The sequence below is a fragment of the Lontra canadensis genome, unplaced genomic scaffold (genome assembly GCF_010015895.1).
Source record: "Lontra canadensis isolate GAN:19392208 unplaced genomic scaffold, GSC_riverotter_1.0 scaffold49, whole genome shotgun sequence".
Classification (NCBI taxonomy): Eukaryota; Metazoa; Chordata; class Mammalia; order Carnivora; family Mustelidae; genus Lontra; species Lontra canadensis.
The window spans coordinates 7,492,038-7,508,824 of NW_022631043.1; the positions used below are offsets into that span (position 1 = coordinate 7,492,038).

A 16,787-nucleotide genomic window follows, 5' to 3' on the forward strand; every position below is an offset into this window, starting at 1 on the left:
AACAAAACATCCCTATGCAAAGAAAGGCTCGTTTTATTATTAGAACTTCTCAAAACAAAAGGTGTACTGTATCTCAACTGTGCCTAAGTATGAAACACCGCATTAAAATATACGAGTCTGAGAAAAGAAAGTAGCTTAACTTTTAGGGTGTTTCAAAATTGCTATAAATTTTAGATGCTTTTTTATTGTGTTTATCCATCACCATACAGTACATCATTAGTTTCCGATATAGTGTTCCATGATTCATTGTTTGCATATAACACCCAGTGCTCCATGCAATCCATGCCCTCCTTAATATCTGTCACCAGGCTCACCCATCCCCCCAACCCCCATCTCCTCTAAAACCCTGTTTGTTTCTGGGAGTCCACAGTCTCTCATGGTTCGTTTCCCACTCCAATTTCTCCCCCTTCATTATTCCCTTCTCCTAATGTCCTCTGTTCCACAAATAAATGAGACCATATGATAACTCCTTTCTCTGTTTGACTTATTTTACTCGGCATAATCTCCTCCAGTCCCATCCACATTGATGCAAAAGCTGGGTATCCATCCTTTCTTACATCTGACGGAGATGTAATATTCTATTGTGTATACAGATTGTTATAATATAAACTTAAAAATTAAGATAGGAATCCAGGGGCACCTGGATGGCTCAGTTGGTTAGGCATCCAACTCTCAGTTTTGGCTCAAGTCAAGATCTTGCAGTTGTGAGATCAAGCCCTGTGTGGGGTGCCATGCTGAGTGTGGAACCTGCTTAAGATTCTTTCTCTCCTCTCCCTCTGCCCCCCCCAAACCCCAAATATAGGAATCTATAGAGTATGATTTCCTATAGAACTAAAAAAAACACTAAGTGACTTTAAAAATAATATTTACTAATCTAGTCTGACAAATATGACAAATATAATCCTATACTTAGTTTTTGCCTCCTAAGTCATAATTCACTTGCCAATATTACAGTAACCACATCTCATGATATCCCCAAAACTCTGGATTCATTCTTTACCAACCTGCCAAAATTCAGTAAGCTCTGCTGGGTATCTTTAGGAATAAAATCACTTCATGTAAGCAGCTTATACTTTGTTGCCTTACCTAACCATAATGAACTAGAACAGATTCGTTTTTAATTAAAGAGGGTTAGCTTTTTGGCAATGAAAAAACAGACTTTTAAGACACATTGAATATTAAATACCCAAATTTTCTTCAAATTCAATTTCAAATTCAATTCTCTCAAAGTTGAATTAATTATAGTTACTGAAATAACATAATACTGGCATATCAATTTCTAATAAAAAGAAAAGTTCTTTTTTCTGAATAATGATCTATGGAAGGTGAGAGTAGGGATAGTCAATAGTTCTTCGAAATAAAAAGTCATATAAAAGTACTAAAAACTGGGATCCTTATGAAAAATAGCAAAACTAAGTTGTCTCTTCAATATCAAGTTAATTGCTTCTAAAAATATTATACTACTGATATTTAAAACTTAGTATTTTTTTCTCACCTAAAGAATCAAAAACAAAATTAAAAACTTTTCAGCATCTGTAGATACCAGTTCTGTCTACTCAGCAAAACTAGAATTGCTAAACATTTTTCAGAGTTGGAAGCATGGGACACATGACAGCCGACCTTCAATCAAATGACAGATAAGCAAATAAAACCGTCTTCTCTTCCAATCCAACCCCTGCCATTATATAAGCGTGCGTGCGCACGCACAGACACACAGCACAGCACAATAAGACCAAGGTTCCTGGACTTTACATTACTATACATTTGTGAAGGAGGCCAGGAAATGATCAGCTTGAAGGCTCAATTCAAAGGTGAGCTTGAGAAGGAGGGTTTCTAGAACAGACAGGCCAGCAATTAACCTGCCCTGCAAAAGCTAATTCCACGGAACAAGAATGACATGGGCATGCTGGACCTCTGGGCCCTTCTAAACACCAGACAGATACATGTCACTAGAGAAAGTCAGGAATTAAGATAGCCTATGAACACTGAGCCCATTTACTCCCTGAAGCTGAGGTTCAAACCTCAGGGAGTCCCTATGTGTGATAACAGGTTATTGTAACGAGACCACCAGACTCACAGTCAAAAGAACCTGGCTATAAGATGATTTTTCTGACTTTTACTCCAGATGAACTGGAATAAAACAGTTAATATCTCCAAACCTCAGATCTATCATTTCTAAACTGGTAAAGATCATTCCATACATGGTAGACTCCTTATAAAATTCAAGTGACATACTGAGTATTTCCTATATATTCTGAATCATTATAGAAGTTACAATCTCACAATAGCAATCCATAATTAATTAAAACCAGGGACAGTCTTTTTCCCACCCACAGTAACAAGGATCTAAATCCCAACTATCCAGCCATGTAGTGGTAATTACAGAAACTGGAAGAGCAAGAAAACTGAAGCACATGAAATTCATGAAGATCAGTATGCTCTATTTTACTGAAAAACAGCCCCCCCCCCCAAAAAAAAAAAAAAAAAAGCTTTGAATCAGGCATCACTTTGCCAAGTATTTACATTTTACTTCTTCCAACTAACATAAGTAAAAATAAACTATAAATTCAAAAATAATCCTGGATATTTCCACTGCTATACAACTCAAAAACTTTATTTTTGGGTTAATAATTCTGAATACTCTAGGCCAGTGGTTCTCATATGCTGTACCCAGAGCAGCAGCAGCAGCATCACCCAGAAACTTTTTAGAAAGGCAAATTACTGGGCCCACTTGACACCTACTGAATCAGAAGTTTTGGATATTGGCTTATTGATTATGTTTAACAAACCTTCTAGGTGAATCCCAGGAAGCTAAAGTTTGAGACTCACTCTTCTAGACTTCACCTGAATCACTTTCAAAACTACAGCCTCAAAAAACAAACAAACAAACAAAAACTACAGCATCAGTGAACTTTGCAAAAGAATCAATCAATGAATTGTTACCACATGGGAAGTTAGGGAGTTAAAGCATCTGACTAGTTACATATACTTTTCTAAGCCAAGTTATGACTATGTAATTTCAAAATTACACAATGGAAGTATTTAAATGAGTGGGAGAGCAGGCTGGAGAAAGGATAACCATGCGCCCCAATACCACTATATTCCAACCTTCAAAATTATTATTTTTGTTTCAAACTAGATTCACCTTTCCCTACTTTTTCAACTCATTTTTTCTCAAAGTTCTTTTAGTGCCCAGCAGTTTTGAGCAAACTATGTATGATTTCTACTTTTTGTCTATCTTACTTCTGCCTCAAGTCTATGTTATTTACCCATCCAAAAGTGAGATTTAAAAAATCCATCCTCCCTCAATACACGGAAAGTAGGTAAGAAAAATCTGAGTTTCTAATTCAAGGGATCTGAAAGATTACCTAATATGTCACACCCTCATTTTAAGGACATTAAAGCAGAGAACTAACTTTCCAGAGTCACATAGTTCACAACAGAACAGCACTGAGAACCCGTTATCTCCTGACTTCCAGTTAAACTTACTTTTCCCTATATTTGTTTTCTCTCACCTTCCAAGAAAACTAGGATAAGCAAAAAACTTGAGCAGAAAAGAAAAAGCTCTATAGAAAATAAATCAATATAATGAAAAGAACAACAGAGTAAGAACAAGAACCAGGTGTGTTTTATAATGAATACATGTACTCTCACCTTCGTCTAACCTTGCTTTCTACATTTTTTGAGGGGAGGAGGAGGAGAAAGAGATCTTCACTTTAAAAGTTTATAGGGCTCTTACTGGTGAAAATTTTAACAAATTAAGTTAACTACAGTCTTTGTGCACTGATGCAGACTTGCTTGATGGTTAAACGGAGCTCATTTAGATCTTAAGATTCAAAATTTGTGACTTTCAGAATGTAAAAATCTCAGAATTAAAAAAACATCAGACAGATTTCAATTTGAAATTCTCTGCTAGAAAAGTCTTAATCTGGAGTCCATGGATAAGTTTTCTACGACCACCTATAATATATAACTCAATATTTTTGGCATATAAATATGATTGTACATTTTTCTGAGTCTACAGCTCTAATTAGGCTTTCAAAGGTAGGCAGTGACTCAAAAGAATCTTTTTCAAATATACAGTTAGGAAAACCCAATATACAAGAATTTTATTCATATTAGCAAAAGATTTCCTATTTTAAAAGTGTTCACCTAAGGTTTCTACAAGTTTCAAACTCACCTAATGTAAAATTTAAAAATGATACTGGTTTTTAAATTTGATCAACATAATACTTTTCAGGAGTACTCTTCTACTCCAAATACAGAAAACACAACTTATTTATATTAATGTTTGCCTTTGAATAGTTAAATTCAGTTAGAAAAAAGCAACCCTTTTTATTCAGAAAATAATGTACTTTTACTTAAATTAAAAAGCATTTATACTTGCTATAATCTAAATTTCTTCAATTTTCCACACTGTAAAAGTTCTGATAATGAACATTTTAAAAACTCACATTTGAAAATGTTCCATACAGTTCAAAAAACTCCCATGTGTGGAAACAGCATTTGTCAATTCAAATTTTACACTGTTCTATCAAACTCTGATACTTGGAGACATCTCCACAATTATTTTTTTAATTTTTCATTTTCCTTTCCTTTAGATCTATAAGAGAATTAAATAGAAATATTACCAAAAAAGGTCAGAAGAGCCTAACTCATCTGAATGTTTTAAATTAATTCTGTATTTCAAATTTTATATTACTTGATTTTTTTGTTTTTATAACTAAATCACTTGCTATAGAGTAACTACTTGAATTTCATTCAAAAGACAAAAGTTCAATCTTTTCTCACTGAACAGTATTCAGAGTGATTAGATAAAATATTTGCAAAGGTGCTTTGTAACTAGAAAGCTATGCACAAACAAAAAGATTTTATCATCACCCAAAAAAGATGATTTATAGCAGGTTGCAATGACATGATTTTCTTTCTACTTTCCAGGTCATTCTCATGTCAATACTGAAGCCACATTTAAAAACATACACTTAAGTCTTCAAAACCTCAAAGATTTTTCACCTCTCCCTCTTCCCTTGCATTTACCTCAATGCTTAATAATTATGTACTATTTTATAGAATTTGAAGCAGGTTTAGATACATTATTTGATCCTTAAAATAATCCTCTTAAGTAAAAGCCAATAACACTGCTCCCATTTTATTTTATAAGCCAACTGAGGTCAAGAGGTTGCCCATATTTACAGGACCAGCAAGTGACAGTCTTTGAACCTGCCTCTTTCATCTTTAGAACCACTTACAGTATCTCCAGCAGAACTTCAACTCTAAACTTTCTCCTTCCCCAAATACACTACTGTATCAACAACCTGTATCCTTTTTTAATCTTATGATGTCACTGCATTCAAGAGATTACAAATCTGATATGTCACCATTTGAATGGCAGGAGTGTGATAGAAAATATGACAGAGGTAAGACCAAAGATGGCTGATTACGTTATCTGTAAACAGTAGCATATTAAGTCTTTTGAAAGACTTTTAAAAGACTGTTGAGAGGGTCGCCTGAGTGGCTCAGTGGGTTAAGCCTCTGCCTTCGGCTCAGGTGTCATGGTCTCAGGCTCCTGGGATCGAGTCCCGCATTGGGCTCTCTGCTCAGCAGGGAGCCTGCTTCCTCCCCTCTCTCTGCCTGCCTCTCTCCCTACTTGTAATCTCCCTCTCTCTGTCAAATAAATAAATAAATAAAATCTTAAAAAAAAAAAAAAAAGACTGTTGAGAAAGAAATTAATCTGTATGTTTTAAATAAAACTACAATATTTTAAAAAATTAAGTAATCCCCCAAAAAACATAAATTAAAAAATAAAATAAAGATTAAGCAACCTACAATACCCAAAAGGAGTTAGGTGTAGTCACTACAGGAAACCCAAAAACCACATATTGGCCCTGAAGATGACTGGCCTTTTGTTAGCTTCTTAGGCCTGCATTCGTTAGTTATTGGTAAATAATCAAACCATCAAAGAGCTTTCTGATGTAGCTTTAAAGTGATTTAGAAAGCAAAAAGTAATAAATCACTACTTTAAAAAATGTAGAGTGTATTTTTCTGAATATCTTTCTGAACTTTGAAGACTAGGATATGGTTTGCTCAAGCAGTAGTAATGTCCTTTCCATGAGAAAAATAGATCGCACCTTCCAATTAAATCAAATCTACCCCGAACTTAAAAGTGGAAGCTTAAATTCAGTTTATTTCTGCCCACTTAATTTAGAATTCACAGTTTTCTTTCCAGGGCACACAGTAAAAATTCTTTTCCTTTTTTTTACATAGGAAACATCTTTTACACACAGGACAAGTTGACATTTTGGGTTCTCCACTATCACAACTTTCCCTCTGCCCTTCTCTGTAAAAGGTAACCAACCAACATGTGATGTCGTTTCCTTCACAACAGATACATGGCTTACTGGCAATGTCCTGTGTGCAGAGACAGTAAGCACTATCCGCACTCTGGCTTCCTCCCTGTTCATTGCCTGTAATAGTTCAAAAGATACTCATGTCAAATAACTCAAAATTTTTCCAAATGTACTGAATAAATGTGGAAGGTTAAGCATTCTTTATGGATGCAACAGAAAAAAACAGTAAAGTAAATAGGGAGGGAGGGGTGGAAGAGAGAGGGTAATCATTTCAGAATATTTTCAGTGGTAACTATTTTGCTCCTCACAAAAATAGTAGTTTCTCAACACTCGAATAATCCTTCTACACTTTTATCTGATATTAAAGCAAAAATCTGCAGCATTTATATGAAATACAGAATGGGTCTTAACGAAGGTAATGATATGAAGAATAACGTTTATTATCTTATTTAAAAGTAAAACCTATTAAGAGTAGAGTGTCTCACAGAACTTCTCTTGTGCCCATATAAAACGAAATAAATCTTAGTAATTAATTAGTTGTCCTACAGAAAAGGACTTTAATACTAAATCAAAGGGACTGCCCAAGACTAACTAGTTCTTGAAACTACCGACACTAATAAAGTCACAATAAAAAAATCATTTCTTTCAACTACTTTACGTACGTATTCTAGGTAGTTATTTTATACATATAAAATATACATATCTTAATTCCTTAATTCCAACTGTAGCAGAATGCTAACATCTTCATATAAATGAGTTCATAAAAATCAAGTTGCTGACATGTTTCAGTGATTGCCATATGTGATTATTTTGGCTAATGTTACTGACTTTAAGGAGACCATTACTAGGGCACCTGGGTGGCTCAGTGGGTTAAAGCCTCTGCCTTCAGCTCGGGTCATGATCCCAGCGTCCTGGGATCGAGCCCCACATCGGGCTCTCTGCTCTACAGGGAGCCTGCTTCCTCCTCTCTCTCTCTCTGCCTGCTTCTCTGCCTACTTGTGATCTCTGTCTGTCAAATACATAATTAAAATCTAAAACAAAAAAAAAAAGAAGACCATTACTACTAGGGTCATTAAAATCAAAGCTAAACTTCATTAATGAGTGGAGATGCCTGTCACCACCCTACCTAAGCACTCAGAAATTTCCTTGGTGTGAAGCATAAGACAATGAAAAAAACTTCAGCTACAACTATCATTTTTTTCTCTCAAATTCCAAATAATGTAAAAGCACATTCAGGCTTGATTTTTAAAGTAGTTCTCTCTCATAATCTTTTTATTTTAACTACTGGATCATCAAGTTGACAGCTGTTGAATCAGAAAACATTTCACCATTGAAAGCAAATTTCTTACTAATACCGAAATTATGTTAATTTCCCTAAAATCCTCTAAGAAAACTAGTAAACCACATGCTCCTCCAACACTGGAAGCTATTTCGATTGTAACTTTGTCAGTTTGGAACCCTAAGAAAATATGTTAGTATGAATTAACTAGTGATTCAAAAGCTGGTAATTAAAAAAAAGATTAATTAAGATCAGCATCAAAGAAGAAGTATCATTTCTCATACCACGCGGAGGTTTAACAGTGTGCCTTCTGAGTGAAAAGCTTCTTTTGGTCAAATGAGAATCAAAGATGGCCAATTACTGACTAAACTGGCATCTTTTGTTGTATGGCCTAATGCAGCGCTTCTCAATCAGGAACATGTGTGCTCCCCCAGTGAATACTTCACCATGTCTGGAAATAATTTTTAGCTTCAGGACTATGAGGGATGCTACTGCCTGGTCCCAAGTGCTTCCCAAGCCCCACCTGAAGTACTATGTACATTCTCCACCTGATAAGACTAACAATTAAGTCTCCTAAAAAGAACTACCCTCTGAGATGCACTTTATAGGCATGGGGCCAAAAAATTGCCTTCCCACATCAAACCATAGTTTTAAAATGTCCCAGAGCAGTGCCCGAGACAGAGCCCATTAGCCTGGGTATCAGGGACATGTGCAGAATTCTAAAGCTGCATATACTGGAGACAAAAACCCCAGACCGGTCTAAGTCAAATATCATGACTAAACAAGATTTCTCTGCCTGCCATTGTCAACTCAGGAAGTTGACTTAATGCAAATCAATCAAGAGCAAATTTGCAAAATACCCACTGTGTTTTCAAGGGAGTTGTAGTGACAGAAAATGTCAAAAAGCCTAGTGGATGAAGTCCTGGAGTTACTAAGCCACCAGATCCCTCATCAAAATAAATGGGCTTCGAGAGAGCCAAGCCAACCCCACTCCTCAGAGAGGAATTCTCAAATGCCCCTCTCAGGCAGAGTGCTGAGAATGGCAACAAGAGACTTCCTCCCAGGGACAAGAACTAAGGGGCAGCTAAGGGGAATGAGGAAAGCATTCCCTAGAAGAAAGAGGGAATCCTTGTCATTCCTACTGTGGCCTAGTGACCCATGTGTTGTTTCCTTTTCTCTCCTTTCCAGGTGGTGATTTTATCCTTATACCATTTACTAAGGGTTTATTAGCAGTTTAAATTCACTACTTATCACACATGGCCAGAACAGAAGAAATTTTAAAAGGTCTGAGAATACTGCCCATTTAGTATGGGAAAGTAACAACCTGTCTTTAGTTCACTATCCCCGGGTGAAAGAGGAGGTAAACTGGTTTTTTATTTTAGATGGGATAGTGAATAATGACTGTGCTAACCATCAACATACTCTGTATTGGGAAAGATCACCTGACACAGGCCAAGAAAAAAGATTTACATCAAGTTTTATTCAAATCTTGGGAAGCTGGTTATCTAAATGAATTCCCTCCCTCCCACCACCACTCTAGCTCGTATTAAGTACACGGGAGTACTGACACCTTCTCTATACTTCATATTCTAGATAATTATTTTCAGTGCTCAAACACCTTAAAATGATTCTGAAAAAACAGCTTTGAAATGCCAAACCTAGAGTTTGCTAAAGAGCAGGAAAACTAAAAAACAATGTCCATGTGTATTCAAAATGTGAATACATTAATGTTTCTGCCACTGTCAAAAGAACAGCAACTGACCAACATGTGTAAGACCACCAAAGGCGTGCTTTCAGTCAAGAGCTCCATATTCTCCATACCATTTTTGTAAGTAGTCCAGTGCCTCCAAACGAGCACCGATCTCAAAAGTGATTCCAGGACGATTTGGGGGCTTTTTACTCATCTTGAAATCCTATTCTTCAGTATTTTCTTTTCACTACCTCAAGAGGGGGGGAAAAAAAAAAAAGGTTAGATTCTAATGCATAAAATGCATAGGGAATAAAACAGAATTTTAAAAACATTGCATGAGAAGTTAAAGTAACTGCCAAATTTTAAAGAAATCTGAATGACGATTACCAATACCTATAGATAAAGTACTATATACATTACAAGCAATCTTGATCATGAATCAGGGAAAAAGAACATGAAAAAGAACGATTTAAAAAGAACAGACGAGCATTTAACCTTGCTAATGGTTAAAATGCTTGAAATTTTAACTTGAAAATACCCAAAAAAATTCTCCATGCGTGCTGAAAACAGTTTTCCGTCTCTGAAAAAATCAAGACACCTGAGTGGTTCTGGAATATGACTACTGAAATTCTTAAGAGTACAAATTAATGAAGTTTTTCAATCAGTATTTGAGTGCCTCATAGTATATACAACACTAGATAAGACACTAAAGAGCATGAAGGGACAGCAGACACTCCTCTGCCAGTGACAACATCAACAATAATTATTGTAATTCTTGTAATGAATTCCTTTCATTAGCTATGATTTCCTGCTTTGGCAGCAAATGATCCAATAATTTTAATTTAACATATAAAGTTGCAACAGAAATGTCTTCCTTATACTTCATATTCAATAAGCAATAATGATGTGGATTTTTTAAGGGACTTAATGCCTTTTTTAATGCAAATTTATTTCACTCTATTTCAATACTGTCAGTGTCCACACTGACAAGAGGGGTCATAATATTCATAATATTCAAACAAACAAAAAACGACAAGGAATATCCCTCTCTACATCACTGCCACGCACACTCTTTACTCTCCTTTTGGCCACACTGGACACCCGGAACACATGAGGTAGCCTTTTTCACTCGCTAGTACTTGAGCAATATGAAGCACTTTGAGACAGGCTGAATAAAAATATAACAGGTAATCAGGAATGCAAACCTACTGTTACTGGGGGGAAAGAGAGATCCCTAAAACCTTTTTTTGAGATTTAGAATTACTAATACGACTATGCTTTCTCTCAGATTAAAAAAAGAAAATACACAACTACAGCATTTTTTAAATGGTTTGCTCACCATTCAAAAGGGACAAAATGTAGCAGGAAAAATAAAAACCAACTGTCTTTTCCTCTTGCAAAAAATCTAATAGGTAACGGGCAAAAATAACACCAATACGTCCCATAAAAATATGTAAAATCAAACCTAAATCCTCATGGGGGGCGGGGGAGACTATCCTTTGGCCATGTCAAGAACAAAGATTAGTTCATTAAAGTTAACGGGAAGCTAGGCCAGAGGATATTTGGTGTAAAAGAACAAAAGCATGGCATTTTGTTTTTTTTTTTTAAAGTCTGGTCAGCCTATAACACATAAGGCAGTTACTTAAATATCTGTGTAGAAATCTATCCAAAGTTTTCTACTGTTCTTCACGAGAACTTAGTTAAGAGGTGTTTACTAGTTACACTATTTTCTATAGTCAAACATCGAACCCATAAACCTGGAGTTAAGACATACAAACTCTCAGTGATACTTTGGGTTGAGACACAATTTCCTTTCCCCTGGGTGGAGAGAGGAGGATGACTAGGGATTTGAAATAAGGAAAAGGCAAAGTAAGACAGTCTATGGCGGCGGCGGCGGTGGGGGGGAAGGGGGAGACGGGAGGGGGAGACTTGAAGCAAAAAGAGAAAAAGGGACTGAGAACGCGGAGGAACATGAACAGAAAACAACGCAAACAAGACTGGCAAAAATTTATCAGGACGCTTAACGTTGCAGGAGATGACAACTAGGAGGGAAAAGAAAATTAGCAAGACACAACACCGAGAAAGTGAAGAAGCAAAGGTCAGAGAATGGCCGCGGGGCCAAAGAAGGTAGGGGGTTGATGCGGGGCGGGAGGGGTTGGCAGAGACACAGGAAGGGCTCAGACCAGCCTGGCGGGGAGCGCGAGAAGCCTCCAGGTTTGACAGCCGTCCGGCCCTCGGCAGGGGGGGAAGGAAGGGAGGAGGAGAGGGAGCGGCGGCGTCCAGACAATAGAGGCAGCGAGTTAAGGGGAGGGACGCGAGAGGGGAGCGGGCCGGAGAGATACCAGCGCGGGGGCGTCCCGGAGGCCAGACGGGATCCAGGCGGCCTCTAGGCCCCGCCACCGCCGCCGCCTCTTACCGACTCGGCCTCCTCTCCGCACAGCAGCCGGGCCGTCTGGGGCCGAGCCGGGACACGAGCAAGGCGGCCAGCCCGGTCCTCCGCCTCCGCCTCCGCCCAGGCAGCGGCCGGGGAGGAAGCAGGAGGGGAGCGAGCTGGGGCCACAGAGCTAAGTCGGGCCCGAAGTCGCGCGGAAGGTAGCAGGTCCGAGCCCTCAAACCCGCTCAGCGTCTGCAGCCATCGCCGCCTCCGCCGCCGCCACCGCCGGCCAGCCCTGACGCGACGCCGGGCCCAGCGACGTCAGCCGCCCGCGACGCGCCGGAAGCGGCCCGGTAGCGTCACGTGACTCGCGAGGGTTGGGCCCAGGCTGCGCAGCCGATTGGAGAGCCGCCCTGGGAGGCGGGGCTTTGCAGCAGTTGGCTGACGGCTAGCGGGAGTGGTCGTGATTAGCAAAAGAGAGAAAGGGAGCCCCAGGAGCCCATTAATAGTTGTGAAGTGTTTGACCTTTGCGAGATGAGGACACAGCCCACTGAGTATTATTACTGTCGATTTGATAGGAAACACGTTCCCAAAACAACTCAACCCCAGCACCTTGGGCAAACTTTTGGTAAATGCACTGCACTCTTTCCATTCCACAGTAAGAATGGAGCAAATGGTTATTGCCACAGTCAGCAAACAGCTATTGAGTGGACGCTGTGTGGAAGTTACTATGTTGTTAGTGCATTACATGACAACCACATTAGCACAATTGTATTGCTTTCTATTATATGAGATTCTTACAGTACAAAAGGCACATATTACTAAGATCTGCGTGTGTGTGTGTGTGTCTTCTGAAGCTAAGGAACCTGTGGGTAAATGGACGTGACTTCCCCAAGAACACCCAGCTAAGGAAAGCAGAGCTACTTTTCTTGTATATCTACCATGTACCAAACTCTGACTTAGGCACAGGAGAAAGTGTCCCCACAGGAGGGGAAACCAACAAGTGAACACATTCAAACCAATGATGAGATGAAAGTCTTTTTTCTCTCTTTCCAATGTACCACTCTGGATCTCAAGCTTTCTAAATGCAACATTGCATACAAATAACACTTATATTTATCATGCTTTACAGTGTGGAGTTAAAATAGCAAAGTATCTCTCTTTAAGTTTTAATTATAGTGAGATTTGGTAATTTAAACAACTATATTCATATCCTTTTATTCCAGAGACATTCATTCAGCACTTACTATGTTACTAATAGCTACTGAGCTAGACTCAGCATGGCGATATATAGAAAAGATGTAAATAAGACACTCTCTAGTGGACATTTGCCTTGTACTGGAGTTGCGCAGCATCTGAACCCTTTCCATGTTTGGGAAATTTACCATCATGGCTGTCATTAGTGTAGTATACCATATATTTCCAGGATCTCCTGGACACATGACAGGATTATACTTTCTGCCCTCCTTAGAATTATGTGTGGCCTTTTGATTTGCTTTGGGTAGTAAAATAAAATTGGAAATGAACTTTGTCATGGCCAGCTTGTAGTTTTAAAGCGTAATTCATCCAGTTTTCTGTGTCTGGCACAGTGATAAGCAATATTTGAGATGGCAGCTGCTCTAGTCACCCAGATTCTAGACAGATCATGAGGAGCCCAGAACTCGCTGCTGATTTACAACTGATATATAATATAAGGAGAAAAATAAATGTTCATTCTTTTAAGCTTTTGAGAGTTTGGAAGTTCTTTGTGATGCAGCATAACCCGATGCAAACTGACCGATACACCTTATGACTCTTGAAGGCAGAGTCAAACTCACACTAAATAAGATGAACATGTCAGAAGCTCCCATTCCCTCTCTTCCAGCAAAAGTGCTCTTCTCAGCTACACTTACTAGACTCTGTCCTCGAAGACTGTATGAGAAGCTGCTGGCGATGTTGAAAATAAGGAAAATTTTCTCCAACAGCAGTGGCAGTACCAGGGACCAAGTTTCTGACTTTCAGCCTAGAGGTAACTACCTGAACCCTGGAAGAACCCAAGTTCACTCATAAGCCAATGAGAAAAAAATTAATATCTGTTGTTAACATCAATGAAAATTTGAGATTGTTTGCAATTTAAAATGTATACATAAAGGATAACATAGATTCTATCTACTCTACACCATTTGTTAAGAATTCACCAATCTACCCTGAAAATATAATTCTTCTATTTTAATTGGGACTTAATAAGGGACCCCACCAATAATACAACTTGAAAGAAAAAAAATGAGATCTTATGTAAATGATTCCCAGCTTGTGAATTGTACAGGTATGTATTTTCAATGGACTTAATACTATCCATTAAATAGTATCCATTAATACTATCCCCATTTGGAAATGGGGAGGGGAAAATTTTTAGTTGTCACATGATTGAGGTAGGGTACTGCTGCAATTTAATGGGGACAGAAGAGGTCTTGTAGACATCCTAAGGCACACAGTGCAGTCCCATATCTTGAAGAATTGTCCCAGGTCATGCATGACTTTGAATGTCCCTCTAAACACTCATGTAGGTCAAAACCTTTTTCATAATTGTCTAAGCCTAGAACTCAGTTTTGGACCAAAGCACAAAGTATTTTGCAAGGTTTTAATACACACAACTTTTCAAAGAGTGAAGCAACCATGCAGTATGAGGGAAGATTGTTCTTTTTTACAAACACGTCCAAGAGTTTATCCCATTTTTTCGTTATGTTAGTCACCATACAGTACATCATTAGATTTTTATGTAGTGTTCCACAATTCATTGTTTGTGTATTACTCCATTTTTAGAAATTGTGCCGCCATTGGCAAAGCTACTCATAGTATTTGAGGTACTGTTACAATGTACCTGTATCTCTCTGGATATGTAGCTGTTACATTCAAGGTAAATCTAAATTTTGATGCAAGCGCTTGATGACTTCGTTATGTCTCTTTGTGAGTCATGGCTGAACACTTATGTATTGAAATACATGTTCTTCTTATTATAAATTATCTCCATAAAGTTTGTTTTTATGTTATTATTATGTCATTATATTAATCTTTAAAATGTGTGTAGCTTGATTATACCACCTATGAATTTAATTTTAGAAAAGTCCAGAGGATATTACATAATATTAACTCACAAAGGGGGCATTAAATTTGATAAAACTGAAGAAAACTCATATACTCTATCTTTGCCTCTTTTGACCATATAGACGCAAAGTTCAGGATTGGGGCAGGGATATAAGAAGTAGAAAAGTCTAGAGATGACTTCCTAGCCATGCAGTGAAGCTAAGCATTGCTATGTTCCCTCCCCTGTCTCCCACCCAATGCACCCCTCATCCAGATGGTTAATGTTAGCCATCAGTCACTTCATTGCCAAATATAGAAAGAAAGAACTTACAGCTGTGTTTGAGTGGAACCAAAAAACAGTGAGCAAATTATCCTGAAACAACGGTCCCTAAGCAGAAATCACTGAACTAAATTCCTCCGACATTAAAAATATAAATATGGAACCATTCTATCTCCTGGAATATTTGACAATTCTATCTACTTATTTTAAGGGAGGAAAAAGTTACTACTAAATATCACATACTGTTTGTTACATATGACACACAAGAAAGCCATTTTGTCTGTGTATTTTTCTCTAATCTTATAATCAGCACCAAAGAAGAAAAGCAAACAATTCAAAAAAATTTCTTAATATACTAGTTGAATAAAGACCTGAACTGTTGGAATAGACACCTGTGGTAACTCTCTATTCCAGGTGTTTAAAAATCTTTGAAAATGGCACAAACCTCACTTCCTTCCCCTGCCTATGAACCTTCTTGTCTTGTCTGTCATTCTATCCCCTTTACAACTGACCAGAAGTGATAATTTTTCCAGAATTAATCTCTTGCTGTTGGACCTCTCTGCCACGTACGAACAGAATGGAGAGATACAATCTCTCCCATATGTCCACAGAGTATCCTGCTCGCATTTCTAACATAATTCCCATTGCAATGTATGGGTTTATATGCTGCTTTCTTAGAATGAGTCAACCCTAAAGACAATCAGACGGCATAAACAACTTTGTTTTATTTATTTACTTTTACTGGAAGTTCATATGTTACTCAGAAAATATCTGGCTTTCTGAGATTTTTAAGAATTTTTGACTTGGCAATAGTGATTTTGAAATATCTGTCTGCTAGTAAAGGCCATACAATAGGAAAAAAATATATATGTTTTACTCAGCAAAAGCTTAAAAATGTAGCAAGAGATCTGAATGATGAAGTCCTTTTTGTGCAGACTGTCCTGAAACAATGGAGTGACCATGAGTTTGTCATCCAAGCCTGGACACTTATGAGAGTTAAAAAAAAAAGTTGCTATTATAATTATGGCAGAATAACGAGTGGGGATTCATGGACAGTCCCAGACAAACTGAGACATACAATCACGCTCCCTAAAGCAAGAAGGAATAATAAAGGGAAATAGGATAAAGTTTCCCTATCTACAAAAGCATTGAATATGGAATCAACTTTTTATTCCTTGGTGGATTTTCTCCTTTGCAATACCAGGACAGAGGATAGTCCTTTCTTTAACTTTCAGCTTCTATGTTGATTCTTTTTACCTCCCCCAATTTCTGTTGTTTTTTTGACACTCCCATTAACTAAGCAGTATTTTCAAGCACTGCTCCACCAATCATTGCATTAGACCCACCTGGGCTCTTTGTTAAACTCCAAGTCCCTGTGCCCTAACCTGTGTCTTAGATTTGGAGATTAGTAATCAGTACTTTAAAAGCCATCCTAAATGATTCTTAATGTACATGATGTTTCAGAACTGTAATACGTTAGAATTCATTTGGTTGCACGTGACAGAAAATATAATGCAAACAGGTAGAAGCATAAAGGGAATTTCTGCTTGTGAAATCAAGTGGGGATAAGTCTGCCTTCTGGGGCAGTTGGAGTCAGGGATCAAATTATAATATCTTTTTTACTTTGTTTTTATTTTACTCTGTTTCCTATGGGTTGGCTTGACTCTCAGAATCCACATCTAGACCCCCAACAGCTTCAGTCTTGTCATCACAACACCTCGATGAACAAAAAACAAGTCCTAGAAGTCATTCTT

The 16,787-nt window shown here is 37.9% G+C and overlaps 1 protein-coding gene across 1 annotated transcript in view; it reads right to left on the reverse strand.

Annotated features, from left to right (window-relative positions):
* Positions 1-11,965, reverse strand: part of PHF20L1 (PHD finger protein 20 like 1) — a 76,833-nt gene extending 64,868 nt beyond the window's left edge. The window contains exons 1-2 of the mRNA XM_032873501.1: positions 11,733-11,965; positions 9,448-9,567 (exon numbers count right to left, since the gene is read on the reverse strand). Of these exons, the coding sequence (XP_032729392.1) occupies positions 9,448-9,530 (83 nt within the window). The 5' untranslated portion in view covers positions 9,531-9,567; positions 11,733-11,965. The remainder of the gene's footprint in view (positions 1-9,447; positions 9,568-11,732) is intronic.
* Positions 11,966-16,787: the final 4,822 nt, after the last annotated feature.